This window comes from Coregonus clupeaformis, chromosome 23 (genome assembly GCF_020615455.1).
Source record: "Coregonus clupeaformis isolate EN_2021a chromosome 23, ASM2061545v1, whole genome shotgun sequence".
Lineage (NCBI taxonomy): Eukaryota > Metazoa > Chordata > Actinopteri > Salmoniformes > Salmonidae > Coregonus > Coregonus clupeaformis.
The window spans coordinates 41,486,323-41,509,581 of NC_059214.1; the positions used below are offsets into that span (position 1 = coordinate 41,486,323).

The 23,259-nt window shown below is 44.6% G+C and overlaps 1 protein-coding gene and 1 long non-coding RNA gene across 3 annotated transcripts in view; both read right to left on the bottom strand.

Annotated features, from left to right (window-relative positions):
* Positions 1–300: 300 nt before the first annotated feature.
* LOC123481762 lies at positions 301–3,281 on the bottom strand. The gene is made up of 3 exons (XR_006657276.1): positions 3,271–3,281; positions 2,244–2,246; positions 301–403 (listed from the first exon to the last, which is right to left on the bottom strand). It is a non-coding gene; the product is annotated as an uncharacterized LOC123481762 (long non-coding RNA).
* Positions 3,282–12,302: 9,021 nt separating this feature from the next.
* The window catches only part of LOC121536930 (ecto-NOX disulfide-thiol exchanger 1-like), a 109,946-nt gene continuing 98,989 nt past the window's right edge, over positions 12,303–23,259 (bottom strand). Inside the window, exons 11-15 of one of the 2 annotated variants that reach the window (XM_041844583.2) lie at positions 22,330–22,437; positions 18,734–18,793; positions 17,949–18,051; positions 14,185–14,270; positions 12,303–14,041 (exon numbers count right to left, since the gene is read on the bottom strand). In XM_041844583.2, coding sequence (XP_041700517.1) covers positions 13,910–14,041; positions 14,185–14,270; positions 17,949–18,051; positions 18,734–18,793; positions 22,330–22,437 — 489 coding nt within the window. In that variant the 3' untranslated portion in view covers positions 12,303–13,909. The remainder of the gene's footprint in view (positions 14,042–14,184; positions 14,271–17,948; positions 18,052–18,733; positions 18,794–22,329; positions 22,438–23,259) is intronic. The other variant, XM_041844584.2, reaches the window with a different exon arrangement.

Genomic DNA, 23,259 nt, shown 5'->3' on the forward strand with positions numbered 1-23,259 from the left:
CTGACCTGGACTACAGTATACTACAGACCTAGCTGCTGACCTGGACTACAGTATACTACAGACCTAGCTGCTGACCTGGACTACAGTATACTACAGACCTAGCTGCTGACCTGGACTACAGTATACTACAGACCTAGCTGCTGACCTGGACTACAGTATACTACAGACCTAGCTGCTGACCTGGACTACAGTATACTACAGACCTAGCTGCTGACCTGGACTACAGTATACTACAGACCTAGCTGCTGACCTGGACTACAGTATACTACAGACCTAGCTGCTGACCTGGACTACAGTATACTACAGACCTAGCTGCTGACCTGGACTACAGTATACTACAGACCTAGCTGCTGACCTGGACTACAGTATACTACAGACCTAGCTGCTGACCTGGACTACAGTACTCTTCAGATCCATTTCTATCCCTTACCATTACCTTCCCCAGAAGCAGTGCGACTGCACCGATGGACAATATACACAATCCTTGTTTGTTACGTCTGTCAGGAAAGGTTCTCTTTCAAGTTGAAGGTCGCCTGTAGTTATAGGTTTACAAAAGTCAACATGTTTACTGTACAGTCTGTTGTAAATACACCATAAGATACAAGTGAATAATATTCCATAGAAAAACAAATGAAAACATTTCTGTTACCTTACAATTCCTCAATGTGGTAAAGACATTATGGCCGCTGTGAATTGTGTGTGTGTGTAATTTAGCCAAGGTTGCTGAATAAAGCATTTTATGGAATGTTAATCAATGACTCATTATTGTGTTTCTGTTTGAATGTGTTTCTGTGATTAGTCCCTTTGCGCTGAAACTCCATTGAAGTAAACTACTAACAGTGCTACAGCAATAGCAGGTGCTGATGAGAGGGGGAACATTGGGTAAGATATGTTTTTGAAGCTCCTGCGCCAAACAGTGACATTTGGTAACTTTATATGAGAGCTGTTTCACCAGTAGCCTGCAGTAAAAGGTTTTTCCACATACCAGTATCTAAGCGGAGGGCTAGACAACCATGTTAGACGACTATGTTACACATGCTTTCATTCCAGCATGCTTCATCTACGCATCATTAAAATACATACTAAACTAACTCATTCTGGGGGAATGCAGTTCCAATCTGAAGTTGCAGTAAAGCATTTCCCTATTAGCAGTCAGTGTGTGTTCCCTCTGAAACCCTATAGCCTGACTGTAGTACACTACACTACCGGTCTCAGCTGGATGTTGGGTTGTTCGCTGTTGGGAAGCTATTGATTATCATGTACAGGGTAAGTGCATCTGTGTGTGTTGCTGTGATACAGGTCAGGGCTCTGTGTGCTTGGCTAAGGCCTGTTCTGCTCTGCTGTCCATCCTGTGGATTGGTCTATTTCTAGCTGTAAAACTGAAGAACCCACATGGCCCTCCTGAGCCAGCCTCTCCCTTCCACCTCCTGATCTCTCGTTCTACCTCCCTCCACCAGTCCTCTCCACCAGAGTATCTTTCCATAACAAGTGTGAAAAAGGACAGATTTTGCGAATATCAGAGAAGGTTTTGCTTAGCCAGCTTCCTGCTGTCTAAAATATTTGTTTTGCTGAGCTTCTGCAACTCGGCAGTACTACTGTCATGCTGGAGAGGGGAAATTACTTGCCTATATAACTCCCACCACCCAACTGTTTTTAACAGCTTGTGCTCTGTAAATATGCAAGGCTCTGGGAATTTGCTGATAAAATATATATCCTATGCTTTGCCTAAATATATCACATGATATACGCTGAGACAAGAATGGACTCAGGAATGTATGTGTGGCATGCCCTGTTGTGGTTAGTCGGATTCATCATTCAATAGATTCTAGAATAGTATCTCTACTAACATTCTAAAAAGAGCATAGCATTCATTCCAGAGCATTGAGTTCTAGAATTCCATCACTCTTGGCATTCAAGACTCATTGAATGCATTGAATCCTCAGGTCTCTGCCAGTTTAGTGTAAATGTGGAATCAGATAGGGGGTTATCTGCTGTGAATAGACTCTGACAGGCACCCAGACAGACACACAGGCAGGTTTTTGATCCACATATCTGGTTCCTCTCCTCTCAGATAGCCATCACAGAGAAGTGCAGTAGGGCTTCAGCCGTGATGTCCTCCACGTGTCTCTGAGCAGCACACTCCATCAGAACCAAACTCTCTCTCTGTCCCACTAATATCTCTCCACTGTTAATATCATAATAACATAACCCAAACCATATGGCAGAGTATAGCTCAGGAAAACTACCTCATGATCTATTCTAGATTCTAGAGTATTTTAGGTGTGTGCATGTTAGTGTGCTTGCATATAAATAATATCTCATTCTAGTTCTGTGTGTGCATGACAGTCTCAAGGTAGAGGTTTGTTTAACTGACACCATCTTGGTTGAAAAGATGACATGGCTAGTATTAGGAGATGAGGAGTCATCCATTACCAGTGATGCTGAGATACAGACTGGTCTCTGCTCTGATCACAACAACAACATGAGGCAGGCCAACTGTTCCTCTTTGTTCTGTTCTCCCTCAACAGAATGACCTGACACAGGTTGCTTGGCAACTATTATTCAACATTCTATTGTTTGAAAGTTACAATGTCAAGATGCACTTCAATAGCTCTACTGGGCCCAGATTTACAAAACTCTCCTTACGCAAAAACGTAAGAAGCTTCTAAGAAAAAAAAGAAGTTCATAAGATAGTTCTTAAGTGCAATTCCTCAACAATATCTTAAGATTTAATGATTTTCTTATGAACTTCTCAAATATCTTCTTACAAATCTTCTTAAGATGTTTGTTGCTATGCAACCTTTTTAGCTAGCTATCTAGCTAGCAAAGGCAATCATGTTAGCACATTTCTTACTCAGATTACTGTTCTAAAACATGTTCTTGGGTTTAAAAATAATCAATACTGAAACTTTCAGATGACGTTTGTGAGTGAATTAAACATGTTCAATTGCTTTCATGAGCTTTTTCTCTCACTGCCCTGAGTTTAAGACAAGGTTTTAGCTATCTTGGAATTAAGAAAATTTCCAATAACTTTATTTTCAATAATCTAATTTCTTCTTAACTTTTTGCTTAAGGAGAAACATAAGAAATAGCACAAGAACATTTCCAAGAACCTTTTTGAGGAATAGCAACTTTGCTTAGCTTTCTTCTTAAGCCTATGGTTAAGAAAAAAATGGCAGTTAAGAATACATTTCTTCTTAAGAAGGTTTTGTGGGCCTCCCGAGTGGCGCAACAGTCTAAGGCACTACATCGCAGTGCTTGAGGCGTCACTACAGACCTGGGTTCGATCCCGGACTGTGTCGCAGCCGGTCATGATCGGGAGACCCATGAGGTGGCACACAATTGGCCCAGCGTCGTCCGTGTTAGGGGAGGGTTTAGCCGGCCAGGATGTCCTTGTCCCATTGCGCTCTAGCGACTCCTGTGGCGGGCCGGGCGCATGCACGCTGACACGGTCGCCAGTTGTACAGCGTTTCCTCCACACACTGGTGCGGCTGGCTTCCGGGTTAAGCGAGCAGTGTGTCAAGAAGCAGTGCGGCTTGGCAGGGTCGTGTTTCGGAGGATGCACGGCTCTCGACCTTCGCCTCTCCAAAGTCCGTACGGGAGTTGCAGCGATAGGACAAGACTGTAACTACCAATTGGAAATTGGGGAGAAAAAAAGGGGTAAAAAGTTATTTAAAAATAAAGAAGGTTTTGTGAATCTGGGCCCTGTACTGTATGCGGGAGGGGCATTCTAAAGGACAGAATGTCATATCCCAACTATGGCGTCGTATGACAGGTTCATTCATGATGCCAATACTCATTGCATTGAGACAGCATTTCAAAGATTAGCACGTGTAAAAAACTGAGATTACTTTATCAGTTAATGTAACATAGTTTTGGCTTTAACTTAGTGGGCTAACTCAGTGTTTTGATGCACAGATGAGCCAAGTTCAATGTCAGTTGGCACACACACACACACACACACACACACACACACACACACACACAGAGAGAGACTACTGTATGCTGCATCCCCTCATCTTTTCACACAACTAAAATCTCTCCTCTACCTGTCAGTCCTCACCTCTCAGATCTCAGCGGATCCCTCTCCTCCTGCAGCTGTGCTGTCAGACACACAGGAGGACTAGATGTTCTGTTCAGATGTAGGCCAGCCAGAGAAGTTACAACATCAGCCCTCAGGATGTCTGCTCCAGGGCTGGCTGCGGTGGAGCGTCTGTCTGACAGAGGGCTGGAACGGCAGCCATGTTGGTGAGGTCACCGGGGGATGGCAGCCATTTTGGTGAGGTCGATGTGATTGATATCTGGATGTTAATCTGATGAGAACCAGATAGGGGAGGTAGAGAGAGGTGACAGAACAGCTGCAGCAGCCAGGGGGCTCATTCAGGTGGGCACAACAAAATCCATAGGTCATTGTCATTCATATGATAACATTGTGGGATGTAAGAGAGGCAGACCTACTGAGTGACCTGCATCCCTTAATATTTCCTGGTAAAAACATGGCAACATCATAATCAGGCAAGGATAATTCCTTGCAGCTAGGCCTCAGTAAAGAGGCATGACATTGGTGAGGCTGTGAAACAGGTGGAATGTGAAATGCCTTGTCGCTGTAGACACACACACAAAGGCCCTTGGCTAATTGCTGCTGTCAACAGATGTCATTATAACAGGCCTCTGCTGCTAACACTACAGATATTTATACACACACACACTGACATAGGCAGGCACACAAAAACAGGAGCGTACACACACACACACACACACACACACACCTAAGCAGACAGACAGATAGACAGACAGACATACACACACACACACACACACACACACACACACACCCAAGACCTCAGAGAGAGAAGCAGTGACAGATTTCTTGGCCCAGAGGCATACGTGTTGGCAGCCTAGCTGACAGTCTGCATCTCTCTCTCTCTGAGATGTTTATTTGCATTTTAGAAATGGGAGACTATAAACAGCATGTCATTGAAGGTCACAATGACGCAGTACTGCAGCTGTTGTCTATTATCATACATAAATCAATTATCTTTGTTTACTTCTTAATGTGGTGTGGACCCAATCATAACTGGAGATACAAAGTGCATAAGTCAAAAGTTTAAACTGTTGTGTAAATCTTACATTTGCTCAATGTCCCTAGACACTTCCCAAACAATATGCTATTGTTTCCTCTTGTCTTCTCATTTGTTTAATGTCGACTGATACAAATGGTAGTGTATGAGTTTCCACCATATTGCCTCCACCTATCCTGGGTTTTCAGTTCAGAGCATATGAAGGAGAGAAGATGAGAAGAGAAGCCAACTTGAGACTATGGAGAAGAGGAGATGAAGAGATAAGAATAGGGAGCTACTCCAGACTATTGAAACTCTCTTAGATCCCATTACTGTCGCAGACAATAAACAGTACATGTTCACAGCTCCCAGCACACAACTAGTCTATACGACCTCTGTGTCTGCTAACAGCTAGCTGGTGATGTCACCCACACACACCAGAGAACAATACAGACAGAATTGTCAGAGAGAGAGAGAATACGACAGAAAGGGAGAGAGAGAAAGGGAGAATGAGAGAGGAAGAGAGAGAGAGAAAAAGAGAATACAATAGAAAGGGAGGAAGAGCGCGAGAGAGAGAGAGAGAGAGAGAGAGAGGGAAGGCAAGAGACAGAATGAGAGAGATGGGGACAGGGAGAGGGCAAGAGGAGAAGGATGGGAATTCTAAATGAGGCTTCTAGAACAGCAGGCTATGACAGGCCCTCTGTCAGCATGGGTAAACTGTAAACATTGGGTTGTGTTTGCCCCAGTCCCATTGGTCATTCATCATTCTCCATCTATACATCATCATCTTCCAGGCCTGACCCTACACTCCCAAATGGAGGGATGGTGTTCATAAACGACACGAAAACAGAGGAAGAGAGAGATTAGGGCCTAGATTCAATCAGATCAAGCGTTAACCGGCGATAGCAGACACCCGCATAGCAGATGTTTTGGAGGTGTCTGAGGTGGAACAGTGTTGGAGCCATCATATCAGTGAGCAGCTGCTCTTGCGAGCTTGGGATTTATGTGAATGAAACTCTGTGCAGCCAATGGCAATGTCCGCATTAGGTATAATGCTGGGAGCCATTTGTGGATTTGACAGCTCTAATGCAGTGCCACCCCTGACACCCACAAAAACAACCACTATGACAATGTTGGCTAAAGCGGATCTGATTGAATCGAGCCCTTAGCACATGCATCATGAACCACTACTGTATGCTGTCTGTGTACAAACACAGGGGCGACATGAACAAACACCACTTCAACCACTTCTTCCCAGGCTCAGAGAGAGAGTTGACATGTGCAAATCAAACATTTCTGCAAATTCTGTCCTGTAGTAGTGAACTGTGCATGCTATTTCAGCAGAGCTTACTGTGGTCCGCTGCCTTACAGCACCGGCTTGAGCTCTGCCATTATTCCTGTTCACTATTTAGGAGGGTAAAAATAGCAAACCACTGTGTAGCTCTCGTGGAAGTTGTTCCCTTTCTGTTCCAGCCTAGGCCACAGAATAAGGAACTGTGTATGTACCCACCTTGACCAAACCCCTCAGCCTAATACAGGACTGTGGTACAGGCAGGTGTTACTACTCTATTGTCGCTAATCTAGATGTGGCTAATTTCATCACATTTCTAACAACTGTAACTGCCATCACTGGGTCAATGCAAAATGACAATAATTATTTTAGTCACATTCAACAATAGCAATTCTACTTTCATAAATAGACTTACGGTTAAATTAATCAATTAATGTAAACAAAAACATTTGCTTTTGACATTGAATGAACACATTTATAATCAACGTCGGAAATCTAAACTGGAAAAAGTTAATCTTATTATGATAATTTGCAGAATTGATATTCAAAAAACATCACGGGCATGTCTAGACAATCAGGTGTTGCTGATAAAAGTAATTATGTCATTAGTGAATGATAAATGAAAGATTCAATTAATTCAATTAATATAGAAGAGTGAAAAAAAGGCAGAATCTGCTAATATGACTTTATCAAGACATTCAGTGTAGCTCTATATTCAGAGATTCATTTTAGTCAGTCGTTTTTCCTGGTTACATGGTGAGGAACAACTCCTGACCCTATTATTCATTCTATATTGCCCTACTAGTTAACATCAGCTATTTCTTTGTCTGCTTGAGTTTCAAAATAGAAACCTATAATCTATGGGGTATCCATGCAGCTAGGAGAAAATATTTCATATTTCATAATATTTCACCATGGACACATTCTCTCCTTTTCACCAATGACATATTATATCTCTCCCTTTCCCAGTCTGCTGTTCCCACATGCTTCAAGATGGCCACCATTATTCCTGTACCCAAGAAAGCGAAGGTAACTGAACTAAATGACTATCGCCCCGTAGCACTCACCTCTGTCATCATGAGGTGCTTTGAGAGACTAGTCAAGGATCATATCACCTCTACCTTACCTGTCACCCTAGACCCACTTCAATTTGCTTACCGCCCCAATAGATCCACAGACGATGCAATCGCCATCACACTGCACACTGCCCTATCCCATCTGGACAAGAGGAATACCTATAGTGGGGAGAACAAGTATTTGATACACTGCCGATTTTGCAGGTTTTCCTACTTACAAAGCATGTAGAGGTCTGTAATTTTTATCATAGGTACACTTCAACTGTGAGAGACGGAATCTAAAACAAAAATCCAGAAAATCACATTGTATGATTTTTAAGTAATTAATTTGCATTTTATTGCATGACATAAGTATTTGATACATCAGAAAAGCAGAACTTAATATTTGGTACAGAAACCTTTGTTTGCAATTACAGAGATCATACGTTTCCTGTAGATCTTGACCAGGTTTGCACACACTGTAGCAGGGATTTTGTCCCACTCCTCCATACAGACCTTCTCCAGATCCTTCAGGTTTCAGGGCTGTCGCTGGGCAAAAGGACTTTCAGCTCCCTCCAAAGATTTTCTATTGGGTTCAGGTTTGGAGACTGGCTAGGCCACTCCAGGACCTTGAGATGCTTCTTACGGAGCCACTCCTTAGTTGCCCTGGCTGTGTGTTTCGGGTCGTTGTCATGCTGGAAGACCCAGCCACGACCCATCTTCAATGCTCTTACTGAGGGAAGGAGGTTGTTGGCCAAGATCTCGCGATACAAGGCCCCATCAAATCAAATCAAATCAAATTTTATTGGTCACATGCGCCGAATACAACAGGTGCAGACATTACAGTGAAATGCTTACTTACAGCCCTTAACCAACAGTGCATTTATTTTAAACAAAAAAAGTAAAAATAAAACAACAACAAAAAAAGTGTTGAGAAAAAAAGAGCAGAAGTAAAATAAAGTGACAGTAGGGAGGCTATATATACAGGGGGTACCGTTGCAGAGTCAATGTGCGGGGGCACCGGCTAGTTGAGGTAGTTGAGGTAATATGTACATGTGGGTAGAGTTAAAGTGACTATGCATAAATACTTAACAGAGTAGCAGCAGCGTAAAAGGATGGGGTGGGGGGGCAGTGCAAATAGTCCGGGTAGCCATGATTAGCTGTTCAGGAGTCTTATGGCTTGGGGGTAGAAGCTGTTGAGAAGTATTTTGGAGCTAGACTTGGCACTCCGGTACCGCTTGCCGTGCGGTAGCAGAGAGAACAGTCTATGACTAGGGTGGCTGGAGTCTTTGACAATTTTGAGGGCCTTCCTCTGACACCGCCTGGTATAGAGGTCCTGGATGGCAGGAAGCTTTGCCCCAGTGATGTACTGGGCCGTACGCACTACCCCCATCCATCCTCCCCTCAATACGGTACAGTCGTCCTGTCCCCTTTGCAGAAAAGCATCCCCAAAGAATGATGTTTCCACCTCCATGCTTCACGGTTGGGATGGTGTTCTTGGGGTTATACTCATCCTTCTTCTTCCTCCAAACACGGCGAGTGGAGTTTAGACCAAAAAGCTCTACGTTTGTCTCATCAGACCACATGACCTTCTCCCATTCCTCCTCTGGATCATCCAGATGGTCATTGGCAAACTTCAGACGGGCCTGGACATGCGCTGGCTTGAGCAGGGGGACCTTGCGTGCGCTGCAGGATTTTAATCCATGACGGCGTAGTGTGTTACTAATGGTTTTCTTTGAGACTGTGGTCCCAGCTCTCTTCAGGTCATTGACCAGGTCCTGCCGTGTAGTTCTGGGCTGATCCCTCACCTTCCTCATGATCATTGATGCCCCACGAGGTGAGATCTTGCATGGAGCCCCAGACCGAAGGTGATTGACCGTCATCTTGAACTTCTTCCATTTTCTAATAATTGCACCAACAGTTGTTGCCTTCTCACCAAGCTGCTTGCCTATTGTCCTGTAGCCCATCCCAGCCTTGTGCAGGTCTACAATTTTATCCCTGATGTCCTTACACAGCTCTCTGGTCTTGGCCATTGTGGAGAGGTTGGAGTCTGTTTGATTGAGTGTGTGGACAGGTGTCTTTTATACAGGTAACGAGTTCAAACAGGTGCAGTTAATACAGGTAAGGAGTGGAGAACAGGAGGGCTTCTTAAAGAAAAACTAACAGGTCTGTGAGAGCCGGAATTCTTACTGGTTGGTAGGTGATCAAATACTTATGTCATGCAATAAAATGCAAATTAATTACTTAAAAATCATACAATGTGATTTTCTGGATTTTTGTTTCACAGTTGAAGTGTACCTATAATAAAAATGACAGACCTCTACATGCTTTGTAAGTAGGAAAACCTGCAAAATCGTCAGTGTATCAAATACTTGTTCTCCCCACTGTATATACTGTATTCTATTCTATAATATTCTATTGTATCTTAGTCCATGCCACTCTGTCATTGCTTGTCTATATATGTATATATTCTTAAATTCCTTTCCTTACTAGTTTTGTGTGTATTGGGTATATGTTGTGAAATTGTTAGATATTACTTGTTAGATATTACTGCACTGTCGGAGCTAGAAGCACAAGCATTTCGCTACACCCGCAATAACATCTGCTAAACACGTGTATGTGACAAATAAAATTTGATATGATTTGATTTGAAATATAAATCAGTAAAGCGAGAAAAGGGGGAAAACGACGTGATACTTAATTTATTTCTTTCTCCAGCTGGACATCCTGAATGTGTGTGTGTTTTGATCCTCAGCAGATGAGAGTTTGTCTGAAGTGGAATCATATGGAGAGCAGAGCTGTAGGATGGAGGGGAAACTCAGCAAGGCCTTGGTCACATGGCCAGGCATCAATCAGGGATTAAGTATACATCTCTTGAAATGGACTACATTCCAATCCAATCACATCTGGCCAGCTGATCTCTTTGTGGATAGGAGTGATTGGAACTCAACATATGATTCTAAATGGGATTAATAGAATGAAAAGAGCAGTGGAACCAGAGCCTTATATACACATGGGTCTGACTGGTACGGTGTCGCCAGTGTTCGATCTTACTCCCTCTTTTTTTTCTCTGATGTTGTGAATTGGTCTGGTCTCTCCATCCACTACTGCTGCTTATGATATGCCTATGACCCTTCATACCAGGGTTGGGATCAATTCCATTTAATTTCCAGTCGATTCAGAAAGTAAACCCAATTCTAATTCTACATTTTCCTCATTGAAGAGAATTGGAATTGGTATTTCAGTTTACTTCCTGTAATTGACTGTAATTGAAATGGAATGGAATTGACCCCAACCGTGCTTCATACTGCTGTTTCCATGGCGACCATGATCCTCAGTCCATGAGAGACCAGAAAGTGGTCAGTGCAGAGCAGACAGGGCCAGATCCTCCCATATACTCCCCTGCTTACCCTGATGTTGCATCAGACAAAGTGATACGGTATGTGCATGTGTGCATGCATGTGTTTTTGCGTGTGTGTGTGTGTGTGTGTTTGCATCAGTTGAGGCTCCTCAGAGGAGGAAGGGGAGGACCATCCTACTCAGTGATTTTTATATTTTTGAAACATAAAAATTTTTGTTCACCAAATAACTGATTAAAACGCACTGTTTTGCAATAAAGGTCTACAGTAACCTCAACAGCACTCTCTGGGGTAGCACCATGGTGTAGCCGGAGGACAGCTATTTTCCGTCCTCCTCTGGGTACATTGACTTCAATACAAAACCTAGGAGGCTCATAGTTCTCAACCCCTTCCATAGACTTACACAGTAATTACGATGACTTCTGTACTCCAACCTATCAGAGCTCTTGCAGCATGAACTGACATGTCCACCCAATCAAAGGATCAGAGAATGAATTTAGTACTGAAAGCATAAGCTACAGCTAGCTAGCACTGCAGTGCATAATATGTGGTGAGTAGTTGACTCAAAGAGAAAAACAGTAGTTGAACAGTTTTGAACAAAGATTAAGGAGAAGCAGCAGAGTGAGAGAGAGAGCGAGAGAGAGCTAGCTATATTTTTTTCACTTTCACTCACTTACTTAGCTAGCTAATGCAGCTAGCTAATTTAGCCTACTCAAACACCCAGCTCAAAGAGAGAGAAATGCTATTTATGTTAGCTAGCTGGCTAAGGCTATCCAACACTGGAACCTTTCCAAGTCAAGGTAAGCTTTTGGTTATATACATTTATGCTAAACTGCTAAACTGCTTGCTGTACACTGTACTGCGTAATTGTAGCGGGTTTACTAGTAGCTATGTTGACTATGACATTAGCTAATATGGTGACAATGATGTAGGCTGTGTGTAGCGGTTAGCGGTTATTGTATGAAGGTTTGGCTTGGAAAGGTTCTTTCACCTGGTCACAGACAGCTGTTGTGTTGTGAACTGAAGTCCACAAGCGAAGGGAAAAGGTGAGAGGAGGAGAGCGTGTAGATGCGAGAAGGAATTATACAACGAGTGATGCAAAGTGGCGATGCTGTTTGTATGTGGCTGCTATGAAAATGAACTGTGTGTGCGGGTGATCAGGGGTGTATTCATTATACCGATTCTGTTGAAAAACGTTTCTTAAAAAGAAGCAAACGGTATGAACCTACCAGAATTTGTCAAATAGAAACTCTTGTTTGCAACTGTTTAGACTAATGATTACACCCTAGATCAGCTAGATGCAGGCAAGAGTGTGCAAGGTGGTATTGAATGTGTCACTGTCTGTCACCTTGATTACTACAATTTGTCTCTCAACCTGTTGTAGGAATCTCATGATGGGCATATGGAACATTTGAGTATCATGTAGTAGCTTAAACCTATAGATGTTAAATTGAGCTGGGTGAATGGCATATTAATGTCAGTCATCCAATATGCTGTAATTGAAATAAGGCCATGCTCATCCCCCCCAAAAAATCCCTTCCTAATCTTAAAACAGCACCGACCGCCACTGGTTTGCCTGCATGAGTGGTGCTTGCTTTATGTCAGTCCAGATTGACCAGAATAGAGCATACCAGCACACGATCAGAACTAGAGGAGAGGAGAGAGTACAGGGAGAGGAGTAAAGAAGAGAGGAGTACATAAAACCCACAGACACACTGTTCTGCTCCTCCTCTTTCTCTCCTCATCCAGTATTAATACAGTATTTTATCCTCCGTCATCAGGCAGACACACCACATCATCCAACATGGAATATCAGCTCACTATCTGGATCACAAACAGAAAACCAAAATATACAGGATTTCAAATCTATGCACAAGCTTTGATCATTTGCCATTAGCAGCCTTGTCTTGCCATTACCATCCTTGATCATGTGAATTTAGTTGCTTGTCATGCCGATAAAGCTTCTTGAATTGAAAATGTTTTGGATTGATCAGAAGAGTTGTGGATAAAAACATTTTAATCGATTAGAAAACATAATTTAAATGAGTAGATACCAGTTAGCAGTGGCAACAAGCACAGCACACACTGGACACAAGGCCAGTGCAGAGAGAGAGAAAGACAGACAGAGATAGAGACATCCATATATGGATATGTAGACCTAAAGTGCCAACCCAACAGTATCAGTTCCAGTCATCAGTAGGCTACTAAAGTCAGTTGAGAGAGAGAGAGTGTGTGTGTGTGTGTGTGTGTGTGTGTGTCTGGCTAACGCTGCAGGCATGATGGAGTGTGAAACTGGGTTTTTACAGCAAACAGCCCCACAACATACTGGACGTGAGGGGTAACAAGGGTCACAGTTATAAATCTGTCCTGTACTCCCCCACACCCATTCTCCAGTTTTCCCCAATTCCTGCACATATTTCGGTTGCAGCAGTCCAATATTCCTGGATCCCTCCCAGCCTAGTGGGAGTCAGCTGTTGACAGACCAGTTACACAACTGCTCCACAGAGAGAGATAGAGAAAGAGAGAGAGAGAAAGAGAGAAAGAGAGAGAGAGAGGAAAAAAAAAAACAGAGAGAGCAGGTACAGAAAGAGAGAGAGGGAACAGAAAGAGAGTCTGAAATCTGAGAGAGGGTACAGAGAGAGGCGTCTCAAACCACTCCAGTCCATGAGAGAGACGTTAGGACTAAGAACCTTCTGTTCTGTTGGCTGGGGTCTGGTCACTACGTTACCATAGAGAAGGTCTGCTCTGTGACCCCTTGAGGATGACATCAGTGGATTTAGTTATACAGCATCAAGTAGAGATCCTTGTGGATCCCTCTGCCTCAGTGTCAGCAGATCCCTTGCAAAGATATAACTGAAAGATCCATCAGGGGATCTTGTAGTTTTTGTTATTTTCCCATATCTGTGTTTGAGTATCATCACTATGCACTGTGGATGTCTGTGGATACGCAACATACACACACACACCTTTCGAACAGTCTGGAAGTGTGTCCACCAGGTGTGTCCCACATGTGGTCTTTCAGGCCGTATGTGTGTCCTGGGTCATCCGATGTGTGTGTGTCCTGTTCCACTCAGAGGTGTGTTGTGTGTGTGTGTGTGTGTGTGTGTGTGTGTGTGTGTGTGTGTGTGTGTGTGTGTGTGTGTGTCACACGGAGCCGAGGCTCTGGAAGCCACAGAACTTCCATCGTTTCTCCAGTGTGGCTCCCACTCCACTCAGCTCCTGTCTGAAGACACTGGGCAGACGACCCATCAGAGACTCCAACTCCCTCGCTGACACCTGGACGGGAGAGGGACAGGGAGAGGTGGGATCACCTAACAGGTCTAAGTTCTTATTTGTGTAACAATTAGATGAGATTTCATTTCCCCCCAGCTTTTTTCCCTTTCTCTATTTTAGTGACTATTTCATATATAGAAACTGACCGTAGTGTCCAGTCTCTGAATGTAGGACCACAGATAGTCGATGTTGGCTCCAAACGGGTGGACATGGAGGAAGGTAGATATGATGCCTGCAGAGAGAGAGAGAGAGAGAGAGAGAGAGAGAGAGAGAGAGAGAGAGAGAGGAAGAGGAAGAGAGAGGGAAGGGAAAAACACAGGCTGTTCAGCTCCAGTTCTCCTGCAGAGCTGCAATCTGTATCTTGCTGACAATGCCATGCAATAAATGCATCCCGCGCCGTCATGAAAAACGCTGGTCCGAGCTCAAAGAGTACTTGAGTTGATTACTTGTGAGAAGTCCTGCAGAGGTAGCACAGCAACTCAGGGGGGAGAGAATATAGTGCGGTCCCCTGGGAACCCTGAGACAATATTTATTCCCCTGATTTATATGACGTAACATTGCCCATTTCAGGACTAATTCACTTCCCTCAGCCACCACTACTCACACATAATTGCCACACTGCTGCCGGAGAGGGGGGGTGTTTGCAGATTGCAGACGTGTGTGTATCCATGCATGCTGGCGCATGTCTGTGTGTGTAGGTGTGTGTCCCCTGTAGATGCCTGTGTTGGTTATTAAATGAAAAGCCCAGAAGCTGTAGTGTCTGCGGCAGGCAGGGAAGCAGGCAGGGCGGCTTGCTGGCGGGGAGATAGAGAGCTCTGCCTCTACTCTCCTTCATGTTGGCTTTCTGTGGGCCGCGCTAAAAGAGATAAATGTGCTGCTGCCTACTACTCTCTCCTCTGCTCTCCTCTCTGCTCTCCTCTGCTCCAACCAGCTCCTGGCTCTGTTTTACACCAAGCAGGCTGCTTTCACCTCCCTGCAGCACCAAAGGGAGCTCCGCTTTCTAGCTGTACATCTGAGAATTGGCACAGAACTATTTTGTGCTTGTTGTATGGAGATTCATACAGTGACAGGAAACAAAAGGAAATCAGGCTAATAAAATCAGTCCAGTCAGAATCAGATAGAGGCTGCTTTCCTTTTGTGATGAAATTATACAGTGGGGAAAAAAAGTATTTAGTCAGCCACCAATTGTGCAAGTTCTCCCACTTAAAAAGATGAGAGAGGCCTGTAATTTTCATCATAGGTACACGTCAACTATGACAGACAAATTGAGGGAAAAAAATCCAGAAAATCACATTGTAGGATTTTTTATGAATTTATTTGCAAATTATGGTGGAAAATAAGTATTTGGTCACCTACAAACAAGCAAGATTTCTGGCTCTCACAGACCTAGGCTCCTCTGTCCTCCACTCGTTACCTGTATTAATGGCACCTGTTTGAACTTGTTATCAGTATAAAAGACACCTGTCCACAACCTCAAACAGTCACACTCCAAACTCCACTATGACCAAGACCAAAGAGCTGTCAAATGACACCAGAAACAAAATTGTAGACCTGCACCAGGCTGGGAAGACTGAATCTGCAATAGGTAAGCAGCTTGGTTTGAAGAAATCAACTGTGGGAGCAATTATTAGGAAATGGAAGACATACAAGACCACTGATAATCTCCCTCGATTTGGGGCTCCACGCAAGATCTCACCCCGTGGGGTAAAAATGATCACAAGAACGGTGAGCAAAAATCCCAGAACCACACGGGGGGACCTAGTGAATGACCTGCAGAGAGCTGGGACCAAAGTAACAAAGCCTACCATCAGTAACACACTACGCCGCCAGGGACTCAAATCCTGCAGTGCCAGACGTGTCCCCCTGCTTAAGCCAGTACATGTCCAGGCCCGTCTGAAGTTTGCTAGAGTGCATTTGGATGATCCAGAAGAGGATTGGGAGAATGTCATATGGTCAGATGAAACCAAAATAGAACCTTTTGGTAAAAACTCAACTCGTCGTGTTTGGAGGACAAAGAATGCTGAGTTGCATCCAAAGAACACCATACCTACTGTGAAGCATGGGGGTGGAAACATCATGCTTTGGGGCTGTTTTTCTGCAGAGGGACCAGGACGACTGATCCGTGTAAAGGAAAGAATGAATGGGGCCATGTATCGTGAGATTTTGAGTGAAAACCTCCTTCCATCAGCAAGGGCATTGAAGATGAAACGTGGCTGGGTCTTTCATCATGACAATGATCCCAAACACACCGCCCGGGCAACGAAGGAGTGGCTTCGTAAGAAGCATTTCAAGGTCCTGGAGTGGCCTAGCCAGTCTCCAGATCTCAACCCCATAGAAAATCTTTGGAGGGAGTTGAAAGTCTGTGTTGCCCAGCGACAGCCCCAAAACATCACTGCTCTAGAGGAGATCTGCATGGAGGAATGGGCCAAAATACCAGCAACAGTGTGTGAAAACCTTGTGAAGACTTACAGAAAACGTTTGACCTGTGTCATTGCCAACAAAGGGTATATAACAAAGTATTGAGAAACTTTTGTTATTGACTAAATACTTATTTTCCACCATAATTTGCAAATAAATTCATAAAAAATCCTACAATGTGATTTTCTGGATTTTTTTTCTCATTTTGTCTGTCATAGTTGACGTGTATCTATGATGAAAATTACAGGCCTCTCTCATCTTTTTAAGTGGGAGAACTTGCACAATTGGTGGCTGACTAAATACTTTTTTCCCCCACTGTATTTCTGGGAGCTTAAAGGGAGGAGAGGTAGAGGGGGAGGAGAGAGGGAGAGAGATAGAGGGGGAGGAGAGAGAGGGAGAGAGATAGAGGGGGAGGAGAGAAAGGGAGAGGTAGAGTGGGTGGAGAGAGGGAGAGAGATAGAGGGGGATGAGAGTGAGCGAGCAGTAGAGGGGGAGGAGAGAGAGGGGGGAGGAGGGAGAGGGAGAGGTAGAGGGGGAGGAGAGAGGGAGACAGATAGAGGGGGAGGAGATAGAGGGAGAAATAGAGAGGGAGAGGTAGAGGGGGAGGGAGAGGTAGAGGGGGAGGAGAGAGGGAGAGAGATAGAAGGGGAGGAGAGAGGGAGAAATAGAGGGGGAGGAGAGAGAGGGAGAGGTAGAGGGGGAGGAGAGAGGGAGAGAGATAGAAGGGGAGGAGAGAGAGGGAGAGGTAGAGGGGGAGGAGAGAGGGAGAGAGATAGAAGGGGAGGAGAGAGAGGGAGAAATAGAGGGGGAGGAGAGAGAGGGAGAGGTAGAGGGGGAGGAGAGAGGGAGAGAGATAGAAGGGGAGGAGAGAGAGGGAGAGGAGAGCCACGGGAGAATTAGTCAATTTGTGTTCTCCAGTCAGTCTCTTTCTCTCCTCTCTCCTGGAACCGGTTAGTCTTTTCTTCTGTTCTGGCTGACGGCGTCCTCGTCTGTCACTGTGTCCCCAGCGCCCTGCGATGGAGTGCGTTTCTGTGTGGATGGAGTGTGTTTCTGTGTGAGAACACAACCACAGCACCGCTGTGTGCAGCCGGGAGAGATAATGTTTGTGTGTGTGCGCGTGCCTGCGTGTGTGCGTGTGTGTGTGTGTATAGGGGATTATTCTATGTGTGTGTGGCCAGGGTCAGCAGAGTCCTGCTTGGCAAGCAGACCCACAGTACCTGTCCCCTGAGTCCCCCTCCATCCAACCCCCCATCCCGGTCCTTGGGTTCTTCATCCAAGAACATGACAGACAGGCGTGGGCTGTTTCAAAACCATTTGGCCCCATTAAACATTGGCCCCCCTCCAACATGTACCAATCCACCCCGTACCCTCAGCCTAACCCCAACCATTAAAACACTCCCAGTCAGATGACTATTACAGAAGAAAAGGAGACAATGTAGACAATATGCTTTCCAGTAAAGAGTGTCTAATATACATAGTAGATGATATTCACCCAGTAGCAGAGCCTCTCTCTCTGATGTGAGGGCTCCTCTCATGGTTGCTTCACTCCTCCTGTCTCTGCTGCGGTACAGAGTGGTCGCACACCCGTTCACTACCTGTATACACACACACAATGCTGTGTTAGTCCTTATAGACACACAAATGCAATGGGAACTGATACTACTGCATGGTATCAGCTATCAGATGGGTATCAGCTCTCAGATGGGTATCAGCTTCCAGTTCAGTAACTACAGGGGTAGAATAAAGTTCAGCACACGTGTCTGTCTCTGTGTGTGTGTGTGTGTGTGTGTGTGTGTGTGTGTGTGTGTGTGTGCATGGGCGCATGTGTGTGTGTGTGTATGTGTGTGTATGTACTGTATGTGTGTACGTGCGACCATGTGTGTGTGTGTAGTCACTGGGGTAGTGTTATTTTTATGAGAGAGAGGAGAGTGGCTTGTGCTACTGGTGTTACTCCAATGAGATTCTCCTCTCTCCTTCTCCAGTCCAAGTCTGCCTTTCACAGGGCACAAGGGACATACACAGTAAGCCACTACAAACCCTAACCCCTCCACACACAAACACTATTTTACTTACCCCCCATATCACCCCCACCCTTAATGCATAGGCCTACCCCCCTGCTCTGAAAACATCATCAGACACTGACGTCTCCTCACACTAGCTGGCTGGGTCAATAAAAGCACTCAAGAAGAGGGTACAGAGATGTTAAGTGCGTGTGTGTGTGTGTGTGTAGAGTATTGTGTGGGTACTGTATAGTGGTGTGTGTTGGGGCAGACTGACCTTCTCAGGTGTTTCTCCGTTGTTCCCCTCCACTACCACTACATCCCCATTAGTCAGCATCTGAAAACAAGACAGACAGAGATCAAGACCGAGACCAACATCAAGTACTGACCATTCACACTGGTAACCCTGGTAACAATCAGAGGCATAGAGCATGTACTTAGTAACAGAAGAAGGATCCAGATAGCTGTTGTTTTACACTATACAGTGGGGAAAAAAAGTATTTAGTCAGCTACCAATTGTGCAAGTTCTCCCACATAAAAAGATGAGAGAGGCCTGTAATTTTTATCATAGGTACACGTCAACTATGACAGACAAAATGAGGAAAAAAAATCCAGAAATCACATTGTAGGATTTTTAATGAATTTATTTGCAAATTATGGTGGAAAAATAAGTATTTGGTCAATAACAAAAGTTTCTCAATACTTTGTTATATACCCTTTGTTGGCAATGACACAGGCCAAACATTTTCTGTAAGTCTTCACAAGGTTTTCACACACTGTTGCTGGTATTTTGGCCCATTCCTCCATGCAGATCTCCTCTAGAGCAGTGATGTTTTGGGGCTGTCGCTGGGCAACACGGACTTTCAACTCCCTCCAAAGATTTTCTATGGGGTTGAGATCTGGAGACTGGCTAGGCCACTCCAGGACCTTGAAATGCTTCTTACGAAGCCACTCCTTCGTTGCCCGGGCGGTGTGTTTGGGATCATTGTCATGCTGAAAGACCCAGCCACGTTTCATCTTCAATGCCCTTGCTGATGGAAGGAGGTTTTCACTCAAAATCTCACGATACATGGCCCCATTCATTCTTTCCTTTACACGGATCAGTCGTCCTGGTCCCTTTGCAGAAAAACAGCCCCAAAGCATGATGTTTCCACCCCCATGCTTCACAGTAGGTATGGTGTTCTTTGGATGCAACTCAGCATTCTTTGTCCTCCAAACACGACTGAGTTGAGTTTTTACCAAAAAGTTATATTTTGGTTTCATCTGACCATATGACATTCTCCCAATCCTCTTCTGGATCATCCAAATGCACTCTAGCAAACTTCAGACGGGCCTGGACATGTACTGGCTTAAGCAGGGGGACACGTCTGGCACTGCAGGATTTGAGTCCCTGGCGGCGTAGTGTGTTACTGATGGTAGGCTATGTTACTTTGGTCCCAGCTCTCTGCAGGTCATTCACTAGTTCCCCCCGTGTGGTTCTGGGATTTTTGCTCACCGTTCTTGTGATCATTTTTACCCCACGGGGTGAGATCCTGCGTGGAGCCCCAAATCGAGGGAGATTATCAGTGGTCTTGTATGTCTTCCATTTCCTAATAATTGCTCCCACAGTTGATTTCTTCAAACCAAGCTGCTTACCTATTGTAGATTCAGTCTTCCCAGCCTGGTGCAGGTCTACAATTTTGTTTCTGGTGTCATTTGACAGCTCTTTGGTCTTGGTCATAGTGGAGTTTGGAGTGTGACTGTTTGAGGTTGTGGACAGGTGTCTTTTATACTGATAACAAGTTCAAACAGGTGCCATTAATACAGGTAACGAGTGGAGGACAGAGGAGCCTCTTAAAGAAGAAGTTACAGGTCTGTGAGAGCCAGAAATCTTGCTTGTTTGTAGGTGACCAAATACTTATTTTCCACCATAATTTGCAAATAAATTCATTAAAAATCCTACAATGTGATTTTCTGGATTTTTTTTCTCAATTTGTCTGTCATAGTTGACGTGTACCTATGATGAAAATTACAGGCCTCTCTCATCTTTTTAAGTAGGAGAACTTGCACAATTGGTGGCTGACTAAATACTTTTTTCCCCCACTGTATATACACAAAAGTATGTGGACACCCCTTCAAATTAGTGGATTCGGCTATTTCAGCCACACCTGTTGCTGACAGGTGTATAAAATCGAGCACACAGCCATGCAATCTCCATACACAAACATTGGCAGGAGAATGGCCTTACTGAAGAGCTCAGTGACTTTCAATGTGGCACCGTCATAGGATGCCACTTTTCCAATAAGTCAGTTCGTAAAATTACTGCCCTGCTAGAGCTGTCCCGGTCAACTGTACGTGCTGTTATTGTGAAGTGGAAATGTCTAGGAGCAACAACAGTGGTAGGCCACACAAGCTCACAGAACGGGACCGCCGAATGCTGAAGTGCGTAGCGCATAAAAATCGTCTGTCCTCGGTTGCAACACTCACTACCGAGTTCCAAACTGCCCTGGAAGCAACATCAGCACAAAAACTGTTTGTCAGGAGCTTAATGAAATGGGTTTCCATGGCCGAGTAGCCGCACACAAGCCTAAGATCACCATGCGAAATGCCAAGCCTCGGCTGGAGTGGTGTAAAGCTCGCTGCCATTGGTCTCTGGAACAGTGGAAACGCGTTCTCTGGAGTGATGAATCACGCTTCACCATCTGGCAGTCCGACGGACAAATCTGGGTTTGGCAGATGCCAGGAGAACGCTACCTATTCCAATGCATAGTGTCAAATGTAAAGTTTGGTGGAGGAGGAATAATGGTCTGGGGCTGTTTTTCATGGTTCGGGCTAGGCCCCTTAGTTCCAGTGAAGGGAAATCTTAACGCTTCAGCATACAATGACATTCTAGACGGTTCTGTGCTTCCAACTTGGCAACAATTTGGGGAAGGCCCTTTCCTGTTTCAGCATGACAATGCCCCGGTGCACAAAGCGCGATCCATAAAGAAATGGTTTGTCGTGGAAGAACTTGACTGGCCTGCACTGAGCCCTGACCTCAACCCCATCGAACACCGACTGCGAGCCAGGCCTAATCGCCCAACATCAGTGCCCGACCTCACTAATGCTCTTGTGGCTGAATGGGAGCAAGTCCCTGCAGAAATGTTCCAACATCTAGTGGAAAGCCTTCCCAGAAGAGTGGAGACTGTTATAGCAGCAAAGGGGGAACCAACTCCATATTAATGCCCATGATTTTGGAATGAGATGTTCGACGAGCAGGTGTCCACATTATTGTCATGTAGTGTATGTAGGATCTTTAGACTGTATGGAAACAATATATCCTCCCTGGAGGTTCTATCTATCTTTCTATTTGTTAATCAATTTATCCTCTCTAGGTATCCATCTATCTGATTCCAGCTGAATACACTCTTTCTCCACAGGAGCTCTGTTCTTATTGATGTTCCCATTACCTCAGTCCAATAACAGTCATGCACCAGTAACAGTTAGCATAATCAGATAGAATCAGAAAGATATTCATCCATCCACTGGTTGTATTATTCTCACGCAACAGTACAGTGCTTCTGGGGATGCAAAGTATGTGTGTGTGCATGTGCATGTGCGTGTGTGTGTGCGCGTGTGTGCGTTCGTGTGACCCCCTACTGAGGGAAAGTGAGAGAAAGAGAGAGCCATTTGCATAGAAACAACAATAGAAAGACATATGGAGGGAGATAAGGAGAATACTTTAAGAGACAGTTACTGTATAGTAGCCTGCCAAAATAAATACTAGACTGCCACTACATGAAAACCATGTCCCTAACTCCCTTCCATCTAGCTCAGTCATATGAGTTTACACTCGTGTGTGTATGTGTGTGTGTGTGTGTGTGCATGTGTGTGCGTGCGTGCATGTTCTCTCACCTTGTCTCTCAGGGCTAGGACTTCTCCCTGCAGGTATCTGTGTTCGTCTCTAGCCTGCTCCAGCTCCACCTCCTTACTCCTCAGCTGCTCCTGCAGACTCAGCAGTTGCTGGGAGGAGAGAGACACACAGAGAGAGGCTGTTAGAGTTACACAACAGACCACAAAAGAGATAGATAGAGAGACACAGAGAGAACCACACAGTGCTGGGAGGACAAAAACAACAGAGAAGATGATGAACACAGAGGAGACACCAGTGGCAGAAGGTGTTAGTGCTAGAGTAAGCAGGAACAACAGTAAGCAGAGGTGTGACTGTGTGTTGTGGTGTGTTGGTCTGTCTGAGTCAGGTTATAAAGGGAGGGATTGTGATTGCGGTAGACAGGAGTCAGAATACATCAGTCTCTAATGCTCTGTGTCCTATGTACTTGTGCTATGACCTTTTGCTGGAGAAAGCACCGGTCCAAATACCTGCAGCATGTGATGGCAGTGTTGGCACTGTATTGTATTGATGCTTTATCAATTACTCAGTGGTGTAAGTAAAAATACTTGAAAGTACTACTTCAGTCTTCTTTGGGGGGTATCTGTACTTTACTTTACTATTTATATTTTGTACAACTTTTACTTTTACTCCACTATATTCCTAAAGAAAATATGTACTTTTTACTTCATACATTTTCCCTGACACCTAAAAGTACTCGTTACATTTTTTGATTTGATTTATGTTATAATTATAGTGTCATGCATCTTCAGGATGCCCAGCCCACATTCTGAATGCTCAGGCAGGACAACTATTCCCCAGGTCATTGCTGTAAATGAGAATGTGTTCTCAGTCAACTTACCTGGTAAAATAAGGGTAAAAAAAACAAAGAAATGTCTAATTCACACACCAATCAATATAATGTGTTGTCATCCCTACTACCTCTGATCTGGCGG